Source organism: Myotis brandtii, unplaced genomic scaffold (genome assembly GCF_000412655.1).
Source record: "Myotis brandtii unplaced genomic scaffold, ASM41265v1 scaffold89, whole genome shotgun sequence".
In the NCBI taxonomy this organism is placed as follows: domain Eukaryota; kingdom Metazoa; phylum Chordata; class Mammalia; order Chiroptera; family Vespertilionidae; genus Myotis; species Myotis brandtii.
Genome location: NW_005371645.1, coordinates 2,807,980 through 2,824,964, shown reverse-complemented (window position 1 = coordinate 2,824,964; position 16,985 = coordinate 2,807,980). Strand labels below are relative to the sequence as shown.

The window sequence follows — 16,985 nt, the reverse complement described above, 5'->3', positions numbered from 1 at the left end:
GGGGGCCAGGCTTAGAGTAAGTCCCTCCCTCCCTCCCTTTCTAGGGACACTCCCACCTGTGTTTGAAGCCCTTGCCCAGTGACACGTGCGGCCGTTTGTGATCAGGGCTGAGGTGTACCTGACGGGCTTCCATGGGGCGGCAGCCGACCGTGGCCTGTGCTGCCGGAGCCCAGGGAACTGGCTCCGAGCGTGCCTCTTTGTTGGCATGTTTCTGGCGAAGGCACACGCCACTGAGCGCTCGGAGCAGACTGTGCCTAGCGCGGGGTGGCCATGGATCCAGCAACTCTCATTTTGTTTTCTTTTTCTTACGTTTGCTTTTCTTTTGTCCAGGCCTCCATCCTGTAGGGTCTGAGGGCATGGTTAATTGTGGCAGCTAGTCGTTTCACCGCGTGAACGGATCCATTTTATGTTTGCTTCCCTACCTTGTACTTGGAGAGTTTATTACGCGGTACATGTCCGTCTAGGTCAGTGGTTCTCAACCTGTGGGTCGAACGACCCTTTCACAGGGGTCACCTAAGACCATCGGAAAACACATATATAATTACATACTGTTTTTGTGATTAATCACTATGCTTTAATTATGTTCAATTTGTAACAATGAAATTGGGGGTCACCACAACATGAGGAACCTGTATTAAAGGGTCGCAACATTAGGAAGGTTGAGAACCACTGGTCTGGGTGGACTGTCTTTGAAGATGAGTACTGTACAGGCTTTCCGCTCTGCCTTCCCACGTGGGCCTGCATGGTCGTGCAGAGTGAGAAGTGTTTGGCACCACTTACAATTGGCAAACAATGGTGTGTGCTGAGAGCCAGCGTCAGCTGAAGGTTGGTGAGGACATGATGGTTGCTATCACAATGAATGTATCATCATCTCAGGATTTTTTATAATGACTTTCAGTCTTCACCCCCTTTATTGCTCTGTGTCGTCCGTTGTCCGTGCCAATCACAGAGCTGCAGGGAGCAGACCACATCGGAATCATTGCATTGAGGGGAAATGTCACACTTGTAATTTATCCTCTTTTTGAGGGAGCACCAGTGTCCACCTAATGAAATGAGGTGACCCTCTGCAGTGGGAGTGTTTGTGAGCTGACATCATATAATCTTGGCAGCTCAAAAGCACTGGTGGTCTTGGCACAAAGCAGTGCCCTTGATGGCCGAGAGACTGCACTGCTGTGTAAGCACCTGCACCTGTCCTTACGGTAGACGTACAAGAAGTGAATGTGAAAAGGAAAAAGGTCTTACGGACTCCTCTATGCCACATGGAGATAGGAATGTAGAAATAGCACCATGTAATGGAGCTTGGAGCTGCCAGATACTAGTAATAAAATACCTGAGGAATTAGGAGACCAAAATAAAACCTGATATTTATAAAGCAAATAATGGTGTGTCTTTCCTTGAATGTTTTAGAAAACCTCGAATCAATTCTCAGCTGGTGGCACAGCAGGTGGCACAGCAGTATGCCACCCCACCACCCCCGAAGAAGGAGAAGAAGGAGAAAGTTGAAAAGCAAGACAAAGAGAAACCCGAGAAAGATAAGGAAATTAGTCCCAGTGTCACCAAGAAAAACACCAACAAGAAAACAAAGTAAGTTCCGGGTAACTCAGCTTGTATGTTACTTTGCAGGTGAAGCAAAGCTATCTTTTTAATACCTCTTTTGGCACCCCGCCCCTTTAGACCAAAGTCCGATATTCTGAAAGACCCTCCTAGTGAAGCAAACAGCATACAGTCCGCCAATGCGACAACCAAGACCAGCGAGTCGAATCACACCTCGAGGTACTGATGCAGACTGCAAAGGTCAAGTGCTGCTCTGGTGGGCTGAGTCCTCAAGACCAGATGGTTTTGTGCCTGTGGGTTTATAGGCTGAGGGGTAGGGTGGAGAACTAGGTCTGAGACTGAGCTGCGTGCGTGCGTGTGTGCGTGGGTGTGCAATACTTTATACCACTGTGGCCAAACAGGAGACAGATACATTGATGATAACTTTGGAGTGGTTCGAAGCTTTGCTGACGGGCAGTGGTTTCTGTTGCTGCTGAGGTTAAGCTGCAGGTTTTGTGGTAGCTGTGGTATGTGGGGGGTGTCCTGGATCTCTGTGTGGATGATGTCTGCCAGACCGCGTCTAACCCAGAGCTTATGTAACTGGCTGTTCCCTGTGGTGTTGCTTTCAGGCCCCGACTGAAAAATGTGGACAGGAGCACTGCACAGCAGTTGGCAGTGACTGTGGGCAACGTCACCGTCATTATCACAGACTTTAAGGAAAAGACTCGCTCCTCCTCCACGTCCTCCTCCACAGTGACCTCCAGTGCAGGGTCAGAACAGCAGCACCAGAGCAGCTCGGGGTCGGAGAGCACAGACAAGGGCTCTTCCCGCTCCTCCACTCCGAAGGGCGACCTGTCCGCAGTGAACGACGAGTCTTTCTGAAATTGCACATGGAATTGTGAAAACTATGAATCAGGGTCTGAAATTCAAATCTCCACCTGCCCATGCTGCTGCACCTGGAGAACCTTCTGTGGACATCGACCTGTTAGTGATGCTGCCAGGATCATTTCTGCTTGCCATGGGCATTTGGCCACCAAGGAATTTCGCACCCTGACGATTACTCTTGACACTTTTATGTATTCCATTGTTTTATATGATTTTCCTAACAATCATTTATAATTGGATGTGCTCCTGAATCTACTTTTTATAAAAAAAAAAAATCTGCTGTGCACAATTTTCCATGTACATTACAACTGGTTTTTGTTTTTGTTTTGTTGGGGGTGGGCTGGGAGGGGGAGGGAACTTTTATTTATTGTGTTCACAAGCTCCATCCTCTCAGCATATCCTTCTAAGTTTATTTCTTTCTTCCAGTTATACTATGTACTATCAGTTTTGATATAACTATATATAAATATAAAATTATATATAAAGGGTTATTTGAAACCAATCCATGGCAACGCTGGTGCTTGATACACTGTGAAGTGAGTACAACCTTGAACAGTTACAGACCCGGGACAGTCCCTTCTACGGAAGTGCGGACATTGCATTAGAATCGGTCTTACACGAGGTGTGTTCCCGCCCACGGGCAGCTTGGCTCTCTCATCTGTCTAAAGAGCACTGGGTGATAGGAAAACAGAGGTTTTTAAACAATGTGATCTCCCATTTCAGGACTGCTCCAGAGAGCCGGCACTTGCAGCGGAAGCGCTGACCCCAGGTGCTGGCTGGGAGGCTCTGTCGATCAGCAGCACCCAGCGCGCTCCCATGCCAAGGGCTGTGCGCATCTCGGTAGTGTGCACAGTGCTGTTCTCACATGGCGCTCGCTCGTGAAAACACGGTGTTCCATACGCGATTCCACCACTTCCCAGGCCTCTGCTTGGGGCTGAGGTCAGTCTATAAATTGTCGCTTAGCTTTAGGATTAAAACGGACTCAACTGCATTTTTGGTCCATTCAAGAAGCAAATCCGTGACACCACTCGCACAGGGCATTGCCCTGGTGGTTTTGTCATTGAAATTGGTTTGCCTCCTGCCCTCCTGTCCCTTATGCCACCAATTCAGTTGTGGGAATTGTTTTTCTTTCTTAAAACTCCACTCCTTTCTTGTCCTGATGAACAAAGGTGGTCAGCCGCAGGCCTCGCCTCCCTGCTGGGAAGGGCACTTCTGGGAGCCTGCCGTCTCCTTCTGGGCCTGACAATAACGCGAGTAAACTCTGTTTTAAAGTTTCTTTTCACCCATTTTTACTATCTCAGTGGAAGGGTGGAGACAAAAACAAAGACCACTAAGGTTTCTATCCACTGGCATTTTAAAATGCTTTGTTTTGCCTCTTTTGGATTAGGGTCTCTCTTCTGTGTAACTCCCACCACTCCTGTCCAGGTTCCCAGACTTCAGAGTCACTGCGGGGACTTGATGTCACCTTCCTTTATTTGGTCATAACTTAAGGGAGCCTGGGAGGCAGCTGATTGTGAGGAAGCCCCACAGGTGGGCATGAGAAACCTGGTATGCTTAAGAATAGAAGTCATTTCTGTCTGGAGGCCACAAGTAAAAAGAAAAAATGAACAGCTTGATTTGAGTAGCCGACAGGAAAGGTTCCTTTCCCATCTACATCAGACTCCGCGTCCCTCTGCGCCATGACCTCCACCTGCTCTCCAAGCACAGGGTCTGCAGCAGTGCCGTTGTTGTGTGGTCCTACTCGCAAACGCTCGGACAATGTCCCCTTTCGCAAGGATGCTTGCATCTGGGATGCAAGCTGTGCTTATCTTTTTAGATACCTTTTTCAAGTATTTATTAATGAACCAAAGGAAATCAAATGCTTTCTGTAAGTATCAGAATATATAATACATAGTGATTTGACTATGAATTTTAAATCCACAATTTAATATTAGTGGGATATTGCAAAGACATTCCTTCTAAAGTTTTAATATTCCTTTTATTAAGGGTCTCAGGGAGGGTAAATTAGTCAGCCATATTTATTTTCCAGAGATATAAGGAGTTGCTAAGTTTGAAAATTAACTTTTTAATAAGAAAAATTAGATGTCACCAAACTCGTGGGTTGCACTGCTTTCCGAACCATAAAGTGTTGGTGTGCATTTCAGAAACACTGTGTAACTTCTCAAAATTAGTCTCCTGTAAAGTGATTGGACTCCTAGACTAGTGGGGGAAGCTGATGAGCCAGCTACTCGGCTGCTGATTCATGATTGCAATGCCTTGGTGTTTTGGCTTTGCCTCTGACATGAATAGAGGACGGGAGGTGACGGATGGAGGGTGCTTTAGGACAGGTGGGATGACGTGGCCATTGTGATGGGACTGCAAGTGGCAGTGGAGCCTCGGGCCCGTGTCCTGGGCCGGCCCCTGCTGCCTGCGAGCTGCTGAGGCCCGAGGTGGTGGGCACTGGAGGCTTAACTTCTGACATTGAGGTCCCTTAGACATGTGCTCTGGAGACAGAATTCGTGGAACTTCCTGTATTTGCAGTTTGCCCTACAACAGGTGGGCAATGTGTAAAAACACTAGTGTAGATTAGAAAGATACATATTAAAGGGTCAGAAATACCTGGTGTTCGGTGGCACAGTAAGCAGGTTATAAAGCCAAAACAAAAAGCACAGTGTTACCCTTGCAAGGTTCCATTTGTTTTAACACCACCCGGTCTTCAGGTGAGCACAGAGCTTACCTGACATGCTCTGTTTGAGTCGAGCAGTTCAAAGGTGAAGTATCTTGACACCCACAAAACATTTCAGTCAAAGCCCTTCTGTTTCAATCTGGATATTTGAAAACAATGGCAGAAGCTTCTGGGAGTTGCGTGCCACAAAGACGTCTCACCTGCCTTATCAAGACCATTCTCAGCCTACTTTTCTAAGCTACCATATCGTAAATTATTGAAAATTTATTAATTGCTGAATATATAATAACCTTTGCTTGTATGTAACCGAAAATGGTTTAAGAGCCAACATTTAGAGTATGACAATGGAGCTGAACAGTTTTTAATGCGCAAGCAGTTCTGTTCTTGTGTATGACTCGTAACCTTAATTTACTGTGTAAAGATGGTTACATTATTTCCTTAGCTTTGTTTGTTGGAGACAAATAGAGAATGCTTGTTAAGTATGTCCAACATAATCTTGTGAATTTTTGTTACTGTATTATACAAGCTATATTTTTCATTTGCCCAGGAAGACAGCTTGTCTCGCTTCGGAGGTTTCTGCTCTGTCGTCTTTATAGCTGAGTCTTAGGTCTGATTTTTCTTCATGCGAAAGTGTCAGTTGGTGGTTTTGTGAACTGGTCAGAAATTCGCAGGTCTGAAATGTTGGGGGGATTTATATTGGACACTGCTCTCCGTCTAGCAAATAAAGATGTTAATATATTCCTGTCGCTGGCATGTGCACGACTGTGTGATTAGAAGCCACTTTATCATTTTCCTGCTTTAAATAGAAATGTCTATTTATGAATTCTGCTTGTAGTTTTTTCACAAATAAAATAGTAAAATTTACATTGAAATCTTAGTTTTGTGTGGGAAATGGTTCCTTTTTGAACTTAGTTTGTGAACTGGTGGAGTATGCCCACTGGGAGCAGGAGGCACAGGGCATGTGGGGGGCCGGCGTGGCTCAGGGCGTGGCACGGAGCTGCAGGAAGTGCTTGGGCAAGGGATGGCCAAGTTCTGGAAGGAAACGAGCGATGTCACGCGTATCCTTTGGGAGGGCGCAGTGAGCTGAAGGAGGCAGTGATGCTGAAAGCCTCCGCGCTGCCTCCAGAGCACCAGGGCCATCCCCGGGACTGCTGGTCCCGTCAGTGCTTGCACCAGCACTGAAGGGAAGGGACTAGAAATGGCTCAGGACCCTCATTTGAAAATAGGTTGGTCCTGGTAACAGCAAGCTTGGCACGCTCCCTTGTCCTTGTCCTAATTTCCCGGAGTCAAACCCAAGTCCAGCCCCTCCAGAATCTGGCAGGTTGAAGGGTGGGGCTCATGGTGTCTGGTGTCTCCCAGGGGCATTGTGGGTGCAGGTAAAGTGACAGGCTTTCTGTGCTACCTGAGGGTCAGTCCTTGCTGGGCACTGGCTTCACCATTTGGGAGGATGAGAGCTGTCCCCACACTAGACAGCGTGCAGCAGGGGTGGGTCCCGACAGTGAAAGTGCAAGGGGATCCTTTAGGGGAGGGAGGGTGAGGAGGGAGGCGAGGCTCACCTCAGTGTGGGGCTACGTTCAGATGCCTGCGGGAATGCCCTGGCAGGAGGGGGCTCCATTGTGCTAAGAAGCTCTTGCTGGGTTAATCTTGGTCAAGGGTCGGAAGATGTTTTAAGCTGGAGAGTGCCCAAGCTTATGCTCTGCTCTCAGCATCTTCCTGGGCAGCCAAGAGGAGATGAGAGCAGTCAGGGGGGCCCTTGGTCCCTCACCCCAGCAGTTCCGAGGGGCTACTCGGAAACCTTGAGGCCACAGCGAGGAATGGGTTAGAGGCCGTCCTGTGTTGGGATTAAAAACGAGCGTCTGCTCAAACTCCTGTTTGCTGAGCATCTAAAGGAGCCAGTCCAGTCCGGCTGCCCGACATGGCTTTTGTCAGGAAGGGCCGTTAAGCTCAATAAAGTGGGCCCCTGAAGGCTCTGATTTTTATTAGAAAGTTCGTAGGGCACATCTGGAAAGATGGGGTGAGGCTCAGAGCCTGGACTGAAAGGAGACATTCAGATGTGTGGGGTAAAGCCGCCTGTGCTGGCAGGAGCCCCGGGCCGGGCGGGCTCGCTGTGAGGCAGGCAGGGTGCAGGGGGGACACTGGGCGGGCCACTCCCAGGGCAGGTGCAGGTGCTCTTGATGCCACCCCGGCTGCCCCCTCAGCTGTGCCAGGCATCACTGATCAGCACTCCTGGTCAGCGATTCACTGCGCATCTCCACCTGCTCTGGTGCCACGACCCCATGTTCCTGTGAGTTACAATTCGTGTCATTCCCGCCTGGACACACCCACCCAAAGCCCCTGGGACCGTGCACAGCATGTTGACTCAGCTCTTCGATTGTGGGGCGCTCCCTGGAGGGAGCTGGCGAACGGCTTGGAGGGTCAGGAAGAAGGGAACTCGGTATCCAACACCCAACTCTTGCAAAGGCTCGGCCCCTCGTCAAAAGTGGACCAGACCAAGCGGCCGGCGCAGCTCTAAATACCAGACCCACGGCCTGCCAGCCATGCAGGCCCGACGGGACCTGCCCCAGCTGCCACGCTAGGAAAGTCGGCCTCTGGCTCGGCACAGGTCACAATGCCGAGGGCTCCTGGAAACAGCACATTCTCCTGTGGCGTCAGCCACACCTCACCTGCCTGGGTGCCAGACCAGCCTCCGGCTCACTGTCTCGTCTGGAACGCCTCCCCGTGCCCTTCCCCTGCTCCAGGGCCCTGGGCCAGTGCCCGTGCTTGCTTGTAATATGCTGTGTTTTTAACGGGAAGCAATGATTTTTTCTTAACAGTTTTTCTAATGCTTCACTGATGTCAGCACCTGGCATGAATGAAAGGGCTTCTTTTGTGATTGTTTTATCTTGTTTTCAAATGTCAAATGTCATTTATTTATGTATTTGTTTTCTTGGCCCAGAGGGAGGGGCAGTTGGTCACATGGAAATAAAGCCCCTGGTACTGTTGACAGCTGCCCCGTGTGTCTGTGTCCGTGAATAGTGTTTACAATGAACATGGCTTTTCTTCATTAAAAGTGCGTGTTTTACGCTGCTTACTGCCCTGGTGTTAGTAAGAGAGAGCCAGTGTGGAGCCCGTGGGAGAGGAGTGGTCTGCAGAGTGCTGGCACCCCGCACAGTGGGCGTGTCGTGAGCGTCAGTGCTAGGTTACATGTATGCACTTGACACACACACAGGAGTTGCGTATTAATTAAGAATGGGAGTTTCAAACTTTATTTTTCAATTACAGTTGACATACGATGTTCTATTAGTTTCAGGTGTACAGCAGCGGTGCACAGATACACCTTACAACGCATCACCCCGAGGAGTCTCGTGCCACACAGTGGGTTTTTTAATTCAGGCACGAATGGCGCGAGCTCCTAGCACAGAAGCGTCTGGGCTGCAGACGCACTAGACCAGCCACCGTGCCCCTCAGGGACACCCTTCCTCCACCTTCCTGTGCTATTGGGCCCTCCAGGGGTAGGATGGGGCCTCCCACACTGCTGAGGGCAGATCTTCCCGACTTGGTCACTGATTCCACTGCTAATTTCTTCCAGACACACCCGCACAGACACACCCAGAAATAATTTTAACCAGCTGTCTGAGTGTCTCTTGGCCCAGGCAAGTTGACATGTAGAATTGACCACCACACACTATTATTGGGGGTTTTTCTGTTATATGCAGGTGATAAAAAATCCTAGTAAAACTGGTGCTTCAGCAAAATGTGCTACATTTCTTTTCTTTTTTTTAAATGTATTTTATTGATTTTTTTACAGAGAGGAAGGGAGAGGGATAAAGAGAAACATCGATCAGCTGCCTACTGCACACTCCCTACTGGGGATGTGCCTGCAACCAAGGCACCGGAATCGAACCTGGGACCCTTGAGTCCGCAGGCTGACGCTCTATCCACTGAGCCAAACTGGTTAGAGCAAAATGTGCTACATTTCTCTCATGCAGGGTCCTGTGCCCGGGTTTGAGTGGCAGGGTCCATGGGCAATGCCAGGTCTGAAGCCGGTAGATTTAGGGTAAGATCCAATTCTCACTTGCCAGCTGGATGGCCTTGAGCTTTCCTATACAGTGGATGCCTCCCAACACGCTGCTGTGTTCAGTTCAACACACTGGTCATGATGGTCTGCTTTGTGCTGACACTGGTGACCTGCAGCTAGGGGAGGCCGTCCTCGAGCGGAGGGCTCTGACGTGCCGCGTCAGGTCTCAGCTCTCCAACTTAGCTCTGCTGCTGGGGATTTTTGAAGAAAGACTGAAGCTAGACCTTAAATCAGAGGTGATTCAGAGGTGCGGTGAAGTCCTTGAAAGTATTTACTAAAAATGTGTGTCTTTTATTGCAATTATGCATTTCTACAGAGGGCAGTGTTTTGAGGTTTTATTGGATTCTAGAATGGTTCCATGATCCCAAATTGAAGTGCCACTGCAGGCTAAGAAGGATTCAGATGATTTTGGTATGGCTCTCTTTTCTCTTCTTCTGAATGATGTCCTCCATGAAAAGAAAGAATCCAAATTATTCAGAGAATGTGATGGCCATATGAGTTAATGGGGCCCTGTTGAGGCAGCTTCAAACTGAAGAAATCCTCACTGTAGTCAGCTCAAGCTATATTTTGCTGCTATAACAAATGCCCTTAAAGCTCCAAAGCTGACAACAAAGGTGGGTTGTCACCCACACTGAAATCTCTCACAGCTCCATTTCGTGTCGCCTTTGCTCTGGACACCAGCCAGTGGAGCAGCCTCTCTCTGGGATGTCAGAGTCAGTGTTCAGGCAGAAGGGACAGCGGCCCATGCTCGGGCCCATCGAGCCTCTGAGAGGTCACTCGTGTGTCTGCTCACATGTGATGAGCTAGAGTCGCATGGCCGTGCAGGACTGGGCGGGAGCTGTCCCACAGGGAGGGCAGCAGATACTTGGGGCATTAATCAGTCTGCCACATCATTTTATTGGAACATAGGAATGCAAACAGAAATTGACGAGAACTAGAATGAACTAAATCTAACCTAGTTCCCTCCATTCCACTCCCCTAAGCATATTCCAAGGAAACTGATCAGAAACACCTGTTTTTCCATTCTTTTTTTTTAATCCTCACCCAAGGATATTTTTTCCATTGAGTTTTAGAGAGAGTGGAAGAGAGAGGGACAGAGAGAAACATCGATGTGAGAGAAACACATTGATTGGTAGCCTCCTGCACGACCCCTGACCAGGGCCCAGATCAGGGAGGAGTCTGCAATCGAGGTATGTGCCCTTGACCATTATTGAACCCGGGACCCTTTGGTCCACAGGTCAACGCTCTATGCACTGCCCCACACTAGCCAAGGCCCTGTTTCTCCATTCTGGCTGCGTTGTTAGAGTTGGAAGGAGAGGGAAGCCAGCGGTTGCAGGTGGTACTGGGAAGAGCCACGCTGGGGGATCAGCTCCACGGTCGCAGCCACCTCTTTGCTTCCAGTCAGACTTCTCTAAAGTGAAGACTGAGCGTTGCTAGAGTGGGGAGGCTTGTGCTCAGCTTCGGGCCAGGAAGAGATGTACTTTTAGTCAGGTTCACATCCTTGCTTCTGCTCTGGAAGGCCTTTGTGTGACTCTGGTCCCTCTTTATAGTTCTTGGCGGTGACTCTGTGCTGACCCGAAGGACTCATGGTGTCTAACAACGTCCACGGTGAGCCCGGCTCTCCATGCCCACCTGGCGGTAAAGCAGGAGGCCTGACATGGCCGTGCTCCAGACACTCCCTATGCAAGTGCCCAAGTCTAAAGACTCTCCTTGGTCAACAAGGAAGGTTAAATGTTAGGACTGAATTATTTCCCAGAATTCATAGGTGGAAGCCCTAACTCTATTCCACATATTGTGTGATTCCATTGCTATGTAATGTCCAGAACTGGCAAATCTATAGAGACCGAAAGCAGATTAGTGGTGGCCTAGGACTGGGGAGTGGGTTGGAGAAAAATGGGGAACAACTGCTACAGTGTGTGTTGTGGGGTGAAGAAATGTTCTGAAGCTTATTTCGGCGATGCTTACACAGCTCTATAAATATACTAAAAGATCATTGAATTGTACACTTCAAATGGTTGAATTGTATGGAATGAACTATATATAATACTAGAGGCCCGGTGCACGAAAATTCATGCACTGGAGTGGGGTCTCTCCGCCCGGCCTGCCCCCTCTCACAGTCCGAGAGCCCTCAGGGGCAGGAGGCGACCCGGCAATCAGGGGAAGGCGACGCCCCATCACACCTCTGCTGCTGCCATTGCCGGCAGAGCAAGCCTTGGCCGGTCTTGATACCTGAGCCCCGGGTGGCCCTGGGCATCTGGGGGGCTGAGGGGACTGGGCGCCGCCATCTTTGCGACGGTGTGAGGGTCAATTAGCATATCCCCTCTTTATTAGATAGGATATAAGTAAATCTGTGTGAAGAAAACATGGGCATCTGGCATCTGCAGGTCTAAGCAGCCTTTGGCAGCTGAGGAGGTGGCTGGCTGTGTTGCGAATCAGCATCACACACTGCAGATATGGAGGTCGTCGGTCCCGGACGGTGGGTCAGGCAGACCTGAGGGGCTCTTGGATGAATCACAGCGTCTCAGTTTCAGAGTCTGTGGAACAAGATCAATAGAAAGGACTTGACTCCAGGAAGAATGCCTGCGGGACGGCAAGGCAGGTGCCTTTGGCTGCAGGAGACGGCGAGCAAAGTGGCGGGGAAGGGAGTGAACTGGCTGTGTCACTGGGAAATCAGTTCTGGCAGCCGGGCCAGGGGCTTCCCAATGACACCTCCTCCTTCCCTGTTCACTCGACGGAGGGGTTGAGAGGAAGGACTCTGGTGCCTGGATTTCACACTTGCTCATCATGGGACCTTTTGCAAGTTACATAACCTTTCTGTGCCTCGGTTTCTGAGCCGTGTGACATGGTGATGGCGGTAAGAGGAGAGTCGTGCGGATTCGCTGAGGTAATATATGCAATGTGCTTAGAATAGTGCTGGGAACAGTAACACTATGTAATATTTAACTGTTTTCCCTAATTCATCCCGAGTAACTTTATAAGGCAGTTTTTTTTAGCCCAAAGTGTTCTTGCATCTCAATCTTTTTTATTATCTTTACCTTTGTTTTTTTTTTCTAGTTTAATTGCATAGCCAAATACTTTTAAACCAGTGAGTTCTAAGGCTTTTTCTGGGTCCTCAGCTGATTCAAAATCCACATAGGCAAACTTTCTAGACACACCAATTCTGACATCCACAACAGTAAGATCATTTTTAGCAAAAACATTACTGAAACTCATTTTTAATTCAGGAGCAGATTTGCTGAAGTTCAGGTTTCCAACAATGAGATTGAAAGCCATGGTTGGTTCTCTGGCTTCCACTTTCTATTTCTTAGCCTCAGGAGGAGCTTTCTGTTTGGCCATATCCTTCTTTCATTTCCCAGTTGCTTCTTTGACAGGCTCTTCCTCCTCCTCCTCCTCCTCCTCTTTGGTTAGCCAGCAGTAGTCAGAAACATTCTATCAGGCAAGAAAGTTGGTTCCTGGAGGCTTGGGTGTAATCCTGACAGCAGAGAATTAAATCTGTTTTCTAAGAGGAGGACTGTCTACGTACATCAGCTCTCAGTCCTAGGGAGCCTGGTATGTGCCATTCCTGACCACACCGAGGGCTGGAACCTGACGCTCGGCCCTCTCAAAGCCCAGGGCAGGGATCGTGATGGCAGCCTGTGACCACGTGTGGACACATGGGGTGAGGAGGGGCTGGAGGACGCACAGAAACCAGCATTGCCCCATCTTCAAGGACACCACCCAGCAGAGAAGTGGATTCTGGGAAGGCTGTGATGGGGAAGGGCTTGGCCGTGGTATGGGGCCTGCTCTGTGGTTGCCATCCAGTGAGTGACCGCTGGAAAAGCGAGCCCTCTCTCGCTTCCCGGAGGCGGAGGAGGGAGACCTGAGAGAGTGCCCGGGATTGTCTCACTGTGGCCCAGAACTGGAGACCCCTTTACTTTTGCAACCAGACCAACAGGTTGAAAAAGATGGTGGTCTTCGGTCTAAATGGAAAACGAGCAAAACCTACGTTTTCGACAGTTTGGGAGGCTCGGCGTGGCCTCTGGTTCACCCAGCTCCCTCGGGCCACCAGAGAGGCAGCTCCAGGCCATGGGGGCTGTGGGGGCCTATGGGCTGTGGGGTGTGGGGGCCTGTGGGCTGTGCAGGGCTATGGGGTGTGGGGGCCTGTGGGCTGTGCAGGGCTATGGGGTGTGGGGGCCTGTGGGCTGTGCAGGGCTATGGGGTGTGGGGGCCTGTGGGCTGTGCAGGGCTATGGGGTGTGGGGGCCTGTGGGCTGTGCAGGGCTATGGGGTGTGGGGGCCTGTGGGCTGTGCAGGGCTATGGGGTGTGGGGGCCTGTGGGCTGTGCAGGGCTATGGGGTGTGGGGGCCTGTGGGCTGTGCAGGGCTATGGGGTGTGGGGGCCTGTGGGCTGTGCAGGGCTATGGGGTGTGGGGGCCTGTGGGCTGTGCAGGGCTATGGGGTGTGGGGGCCTGTGGGCTGTGCAGGGCTATGGGGTGTGGGGGCCTGTGGGCTGTGCAGGGCTATGGGGTGTGGGGGCCTGTGGGCTGTGCAGGGCTATGGGGTGTGGGGGCCTGTGGGCTGTGCAGGGCTATGGGGTGTGGGGGCCTGTGGGCTGTGCAGGGCTATGGGGTGTGGGGGCCTGTGGGCTGTGCAGGGCTATGGGGTGTGGGGGCCTGTGGGCTGTGCAGGGCTATGGGGTGTGGGGGCCTGTGGGCTGTGCAGGGCTATGGGGTGTGGGGGCCTGTGGGCTGTGCAGGGCTATGGGGTGTGGGGGCCTGTGGGCTGTGCAGGGCTATGGGGTGTGGGGGCCTGTGGGCTGTGCAGGGCTATGGGGTGTGGGGGCCTGTGGGCTGTGCAGGGCTATGGGGTGTGGGGGCCTGTGGGCTGTGCAGGGCTATGGGGTGTGGGGGCCTGTGGGCTGTGCAGGGCTATGGGGTGTGGGGGCCTGTGGGCTGTGCAGGGCTATGGGGTGTGGGGGCCTGTGGGCTGTGCAGGGCTATGGGGTGTGGGGGCCTGTGGGCTGTGCAGGGCTATGGGGTGTGGGGGCCTGTGGGCTGTGCAGGGCTATGGGGTGTGGGGGCCTGTGGGCTGTGCAGGGCTATGGGGTGTGGGGGCCTGTGGGCTGTGCAGGGCTATGGGGTGTGGGGGCCTGTGGGCTGTGCAGGGCTATGGGGTGTGGGGGCCTGTGGGCTGTGCAGGGCTATGGGGTGTGGGGGCCTGTGGGCTGTGCAGGGCTATGGGGTGTGGGGGCCTGTGGGCTGTGCAGGGCTATGGGGTGTGGGGGCCTGTGGGCTGTGCAGGGCTATGGGGTGTGGGGGCCTGTGGGCTGTGCAGGGCTATGGGGTGTGGGGGCCTGTGGGCTGTGCAGGGCTATGGGGTGTGGGGGCCTGTGGGCTGTGCAGGGCTATGGGGTGTGGGGGCCTGTGGGCTGTGCAGGGCTATGGGGTGTGGGGGCCTGTGGGCTGTGCAGGGCTATGGGGTGTGGGGGCCTGTGGGCTGTGCAGGGCTATGGGGTGTGGGGGCCTGTGGGCTGTGCAGGGCTATGGGGTGTGGGGGCCTGTGGGCTGTGCAGGGCTATGGGGTGTGGGGGCCTGTGGGCTGTGCAGGGCTATGGGGTGTGGGGGCCTGTGGGGGGTGGGAGCCTGTGGGGTGTGGGGTGTGGGGGCCGGGCTCTGCTGGGCTAGTGAGCCCGTACCCCCTGGCGTGGAGGTCGAGGGCTCCTCTTGGAGAAAGTGAAACAGACGCTTCCAACAAAGGGGTCTGGGAGGTTGGTTGTGTGACATGAAATGTCTCCACTGAAGGGCGGAGAGGTCAGTCCCTTTCATCCTAACAGGCCTTGGAAGCAGCAGCCCAACGGGCTTTCCGGAGGGTGAGTGCTGCCTGCTGGGTGCTCGAGGGCCGTCCCGTCTGAACAGCCCATTTCTCTCCGCTCTGGGGGGTTCTCGGGTCCCTGGCACCCAGGCCGTGAGGGGCAGCGCCCAGCTTCCGGGCGGCACCGTCCTGTCCTCATGTAGTCAGTGCCACTGAGTTCCCCTTTGGTCCGCCCGGGAGCGCAGCCTCGCTGGCCACGGCGTGGGAGATGCCGGATGGGAGTGCCTCTGGGTGCTGCCTGGTCTGCCGAGGCTGCCGGCCTAGGGAAGCACCAGACCGGGCGGCTTAGGGGGATTCATGGCGTCACAGTTCCGGGACCAGAAGTCCAAGGTTAAGGTGGGGGTGGTTTCTTCTGCGGCAGAGGGAGCAGCTCGCAGCCTGGCTCTCCTGGTCGTAGGAGGCCATTTTCCCTGTGTCTCTTTAAAAAAGTCCTCACCAAGGATATGCTGTTTCACTGATTTTAGAGAGCGAGGGAGGGAGAGAGAGAAATATCAACATGAGAGAGAAGCAGCAATCAATTGTCTTCCCTACTCACCTCGACCAACCAGGGATGGAACCTGCAGCCTCGGTTGTGCCCTGACCGGGACTCAAACCCGCAACCTTTGTGGTGCCCCAACCAGGCTCCGCCAGACGGAGTCACCGCCAGGGCCCCGTGTCTCTGCCCGTCAGCTTCCCCCGGGTCCAAGTCTCCCCTTCCCGGAAGAACAAGGCGTCTTGGCTCGGGGCCACCCTAGTGCCTGTCTTCATCCGCCTTCTGCAAAGATGCTCCTAGGAAGGTGACATTCTGGGTGCTGAGCGTTAAGGCTCCGACATACACATTTTGAGGGAACACTTAACCTGCAGCATGCTGTCCTTCCACTCCTGGGCCAACCCTGGCGCCTCCCACTCGCACATCCCCGGCCTCTGCTGCTCTTGGACTGTGGCTCTGCCCTCATTTAAGTGCATTTCTCACTCACATGTTCAATCAATCAAACATAAGAGTGCCTACATCGCAAGATTGCTGAGAAAATGAGACAAGGTGTGTTCACGTTAGCTTAACGTCTGCCACATAGTAAGTGTGCAACCACATTTATTCATCTCTCCATTTCCAATGTTTAAGTGTCAGGAGCCAGGCTGGGCTGAGCGGGCAGAGCCAGGCCCCGCGTGTTGGCCACAGCGGAGGTGTGAACCACCTGAGGGAAGGGCTGGGCCGGAGCTGCTGAGCGGGGCGGAGAGAAAGAGGCAGAAGCACGAGACAGGCCTGTGGCCCACGGGAAGGCGCTGGGCTCCCGCTGGTGCAGCAGCGGGCACAGGAGCAGATGGCACCGAGGGGTCAGGTTGGAGTGGAGGGGGAGCCCTGGGAAGCTGCAGATGTTGAATTTGAGGCAGAGGATCCAGTCTTGCTCAGCACGAAGACTGTCAATCATCTGTCGGTCATTGCATGGGTGTGCCTGAGCCCTTGTGCACACACGCACCTGCAGGCGCCCAGGAGCGCAGCGGACGAGCAGAGCGCCCGTGCGAGGAGCACTCTGTGGAGAGATGGACCACAACCCGGGCCCGCAGGTGCGTGTCCGACGACAAGGAGGAGACGAGGCCAGATGAGCGGAGGGAGTGGGTGCGGTGCCTCGGGAGCAGACAGGAGGCTCCCTGAAGGTGGCATTGGAGCGGAAGCCGCATGGTGAGCATGAGCTGGAGCAGAGCGTGCGAAGGCCCCGAGGAAGGAGAGCGAGGCTCAGAAGGCCGGCCTCGAAGACGAAGGGTGTCCCTGGCTGGGCCGGGAGAAGCCGCTCGCAAAGGCTTGACGCAGGAGTGCGACTCTGAAAACCAGCAGGAACGCTGGGGCCTCGGTCCACACAGTCCCCTTTTGGCTTAACTTGGTTTCAATTAAGTTTTGCCACCCAGTGTCTTGATGAACACGTTCGGGAAAAAAGACTTGTCTTGGATCTTGTTAACAGTGTAACAGTGCCTGGCTGCACACGCAAGGCACAGGAAGTTGGGGCTGAGCGCAGCCAGCAGCC

At 52.8% G+C, this 16,985-nt stretch overlaps 1 protein-coding gene across 1 annotated transcript in view; it reads left to right on the top strand.

The window, feature by feature from the left end:
- The window catches only part of RYBP (RING1 and YY1 binding protein), an 87,933-nt gene extending 81,973 nt beyond the window's left edge, over positions 1 to 5,960 (top strand). Inside the window, exons 2-4 of the mRNA XM_005885069.2 lie at positions 1,408 to 1,584; positions 1,675 to 1,773; positions 2,163 to 5,960. Coding sequence (XP_005885131.1) covers positions 1,408 to 1,584; positions 1,675 to 1,773; positions 2,163 to 2,415 — 529 coding nt within the window. The 3' untranslated portion in view covers positions 2,416 to 5,960. The remainder of the gene's footprint in view (positions 1 to 1,407; positions 1,585 to 1,674; positions 1,774 to 2,162) is intronic.
- Positions 5,961 to 16,985: the final 11,025 nt, after the last annotated feature.